Genomic DNA, 3321 nt, shown 5'->3' on the forward strand with positions numbered 1-3321 from the left:
CTAAAACCCAAATGATGAAGTGCAATAATATAGTTAAAATAATAGGATTTTATACGTATTTGGAATAACCTACAATTATATAATTGAATGATCTTAATACTTAAAATTAATTACGCAAGAAATATATCCATTTACGCTAATGAAATTTTAAAATTTAATCAAGCAACTGATACAATTGGTTAATATATATATTAGCAATACATTCATATAATTATTTATAATAAAAAAAATATTAATGAAATCTTGGGCATAATATTCTTGGAAAATCACCGTATGAAACGTTCAAGTCCTTTCAACTTGAGACTAAAATATTACGTACCCCGGGGTACCCAATTCATACGCGTAATCAGAGTCAACTCCAAATTGAGTTACAGATCATATTATTCTAAGAAATTAACCAAATAAAATATTCAGCTTGTTGGAACAAAAACAAAACACTATACGGATTGACTTCAATTATAAATAAACTATTTGGTACAATATATTCATCACCATCAATTTGAGTATTGTCATACACACGTACAATGGCTGGGAAAAGCGAAGGCCCGGCGATAGGAATTGATTTGGGCACCACTCATTCATGCGTAGCTGTGTGGCATCACGATCGTGTTCAGATCATACCCAACGATCAGGGAAACCGCGTCACGCCTTCCCTTGTAGCTTTCAATGAAACCGAACGTCTCATTGGCGACGCTGCTAAGAATGTTATGGCCATTAACCCCACTAACACCGTCTTTGGTGAGACATTAATATGAATACAAACTTCTTGGTTCATTCCCTAGTCAGGTGCGGTCGGATGCAAGTCTTGAACTATGAACTTTCACTGCTCCCTGCGTGTCATGTTTAAGGATATATTGCTTTTGTTCAGATTTATGTGTATCATATATGCTAATGATATTGTATCATCTGATGTATTTGGATCGATGGTAGTCTTTATTCATCATATGTTATGTAAATGTTTGCAGATGCGAAAAGATTGATTGGTAGGAGATTCAGTGACCCTTTGGTCCAAAGAGACGTGAAGCAATGGCCTTTCGAGGTCGTTTGTGGCGCTAATGACAAGCCCATGATTGTTGTTGACTACAAAGGTCAAAAGAAGCGATGTGTTGCTGAAGAGATTTCTTCCATGGTTCTCACCAAGATGAAGGAGATTGCCGAAGATTTTCTTGGATTTAAAGTAAAAAATGCAGTTATTACTGTACCTGCCTACTTCAATGATTCACAGAAGCAGGCAACCCGGATAGCGGGAATCATTTCTGGGCTCAACGTCTTGCGTATCGTCGTTGAACCAACTGCTGCAGCCATTGCCTACGGTCTTGACAAAATGTTCAGCAGCTCGGATAAGAAGAACGTGCTTATTTTTGACCTTGGCGGTGGCACTTTCGATGTTTCTATTCTCACTATAGAGAAGAATACCTTCAACGTGAGGTCAACTGCAGGTGACACACACCTTGGAGGAGAGGATTTCGACAATAGAATGGTGAACCATTTTGTGGAAGAGTTCAACAGGAAGCACAAAATGGACATAAGCGGCAACCCCCGGGCATTGGGAAAGTTGAGGATAGCTTGTGAGACGGCGAAGAGGAATCTATCTTTTATGTTACATACAACTATTGGGATTGACTCTTTGTACAAGGGAATCGATTTTGAGTGCAAAATAGCACGTGCCAAATTCGAGGAGCTCAACATGGACTTGTTTGAGGAATGCATTGGCCATGTCCAGAAGTGTTTGATGGACGCGGGGATGGACAAGGAAAGAATTGATGATGTAGTGCTTGTTGGTGGATCCACTAGAATTCCAAAGGTGAAACAATTGCTTCAAGATTTCTTTGACGGTAAGGAGCTATGCAAAAGTGTTAACCCGGATGAGGCCGTAGCCTACGGTGCTGCAGTTCAAGCAGCGAATTTGGCTGCGCAGGGTTGTGATGAGATTCGAGACCTGGTGCTATGGGATGTCACCCCTCTGTCTCTCGGTGAGGCTATTGTAGGGGATGAAATGAGTGTAGTAGTTCCAAAGAATACCAAAATTCCTACTAAGAAGGAACGAAATTATATTACTTGTCGCGATAACCAAACGACTGTGCCAATCGAAGTGCACGAGGGTGAAAGGCCTAGAGCAAGCGACAACATCTTGTTGGGTAAATTTTATTTGTCTGGAATTCCTCCGGCTCCGAAAGGGGTCTCAAAAATAAGCGTGTGCTATGATATTGATGTTAATGGCATCTTAACTGTGACTGCTGAAGACAGAACAACTGGAAATACAAACAGCATTGTAGTCAGCAATGTTACAAGTATACTGTCTGATGATGAGATTGAGAGAATGTTGAAGGAAGCAGAGACATTTAAATTAGAAGACGACGAGCTTAGAAAGAAATTCGAGGCGAAAAATTCTCTAGAAAATTATGTGTACCGCATCAGAGATATTGTTTTGAACAAAAACAATGCTGGCGAATTTCCATATAGCGAAGCCAAAAAAATGGAAGACAAGATCAAGTCTACTATTCAATGGTTGGATGAAAACAGAGTCACAGAAATAGACGTTTTCGAGGATAAAAGAAAGGAGCTGGAGAGCATGTGGGGTCCTATCATTACAAAATTCTAGCTTAAGGATTTTGATTTGGTGTATTTTCGGTTCAGAATTATTATTATGCATGATTTGAACTATTTTCCTTTTTTTTTTTAAATCTTTTTCAACGGCATGTTTCTTGATTTTATTGAATTAAACCATACAACCAAGAACAAATTACTCTCTGAAGTCATAGTGTCTCAATTATTCCAAAACGTAGACATTTCTCCACTTAATTGTTCTGTGTTTTTTTTTCTTTTTTAATACCTTTTCTCCACCCTGGTTCTATGTCTTTTTTTTTTTTTTTTCTAATTTCACCCTTTGCAAACATTTCTCCAATAAAATGCAATTTGATGTCAGTATGTATTTGTAATATCTCAAAATTTGGCTTAGTTGATATAGACATTATTTAATGTTTTCACATTAATTAAACAACAAGTGTCGGATTTTCAAAAATTCCATAAACTAGTTTATTCAATCATAAAAGTGAAATGCATTATCTTACATAAACTCGAAATTTAATTGTTTTTAAAAAATTCTTAATTGGAAAGAACTAAACTTAATATGCAGCAGCTTAATACATTCAAATGGAAATGGAAACTAAACTTCATCAATTTATTGGTTTTCTTCACCAGTCAAGATCTGGTTTTTCTCATCTTCTTCTAGCTCATCTTTGTTCTTATCTGAGATGGGTGGTTCGGGTGGGTGAATGATATGGGTGTCACTCAGTAAATGAGTGAAATATCCCAGATTTT

The 3321-nt window shown here is 37.2% G+C and overlaps 1 protein-coding gene across 2 annotated transcripts; it reads left to right on the forward strand.

Moving 5' to 3' along the window:
• Positions 1–503: 503 nt before the first annotated feature.
• LOC140866211 (heat shock cognate 70 kDa protein-like) lies at positions 504–2764 on the forward strand. 2 transcript variants are annotated; one of them, XM_073271135.1, is made up of 2 exons: positions 504–738; positions 966–2764. In XM_073271135.1, exons 1-2 carry the CDS (start codon positions 525–527, stop codon positions 2600–2602), a joined length of 1851 nt encoding a protein of 616 aa, XP_073127236.1. In that variant the 5' UTR covers positions 504–524; the 3' UTR covers positions 2603–2764. The 2 variants fall into 2 exon arrangements, with proteins under 2 accessions (XP_073127236.1, XP_073127238.1); XM_073271137.1 differs by having other exon boundaries at positions 602–786; positions 966–2763.
• The last annotated feature ends 557 nt before the right edge of the window (positions 2765–3321 follow it).

The sequence above is a fragment of the Henckelia pumila genome, chromosome 4 (genome assembly GCF_033568475.1).
Source record: "Henckelia pumila isolate YLH828 chromosome 4, ASM3356847v2, whole genome shotgun sequence".
In the NCBI taxonomy this organism is placed as follows: Eukaryota; Viridiplantae; Streptophyta; class Magnoliopsida; order Lamiales; family Gesneriaceae; genus Henckelia; species Henckelia pumila.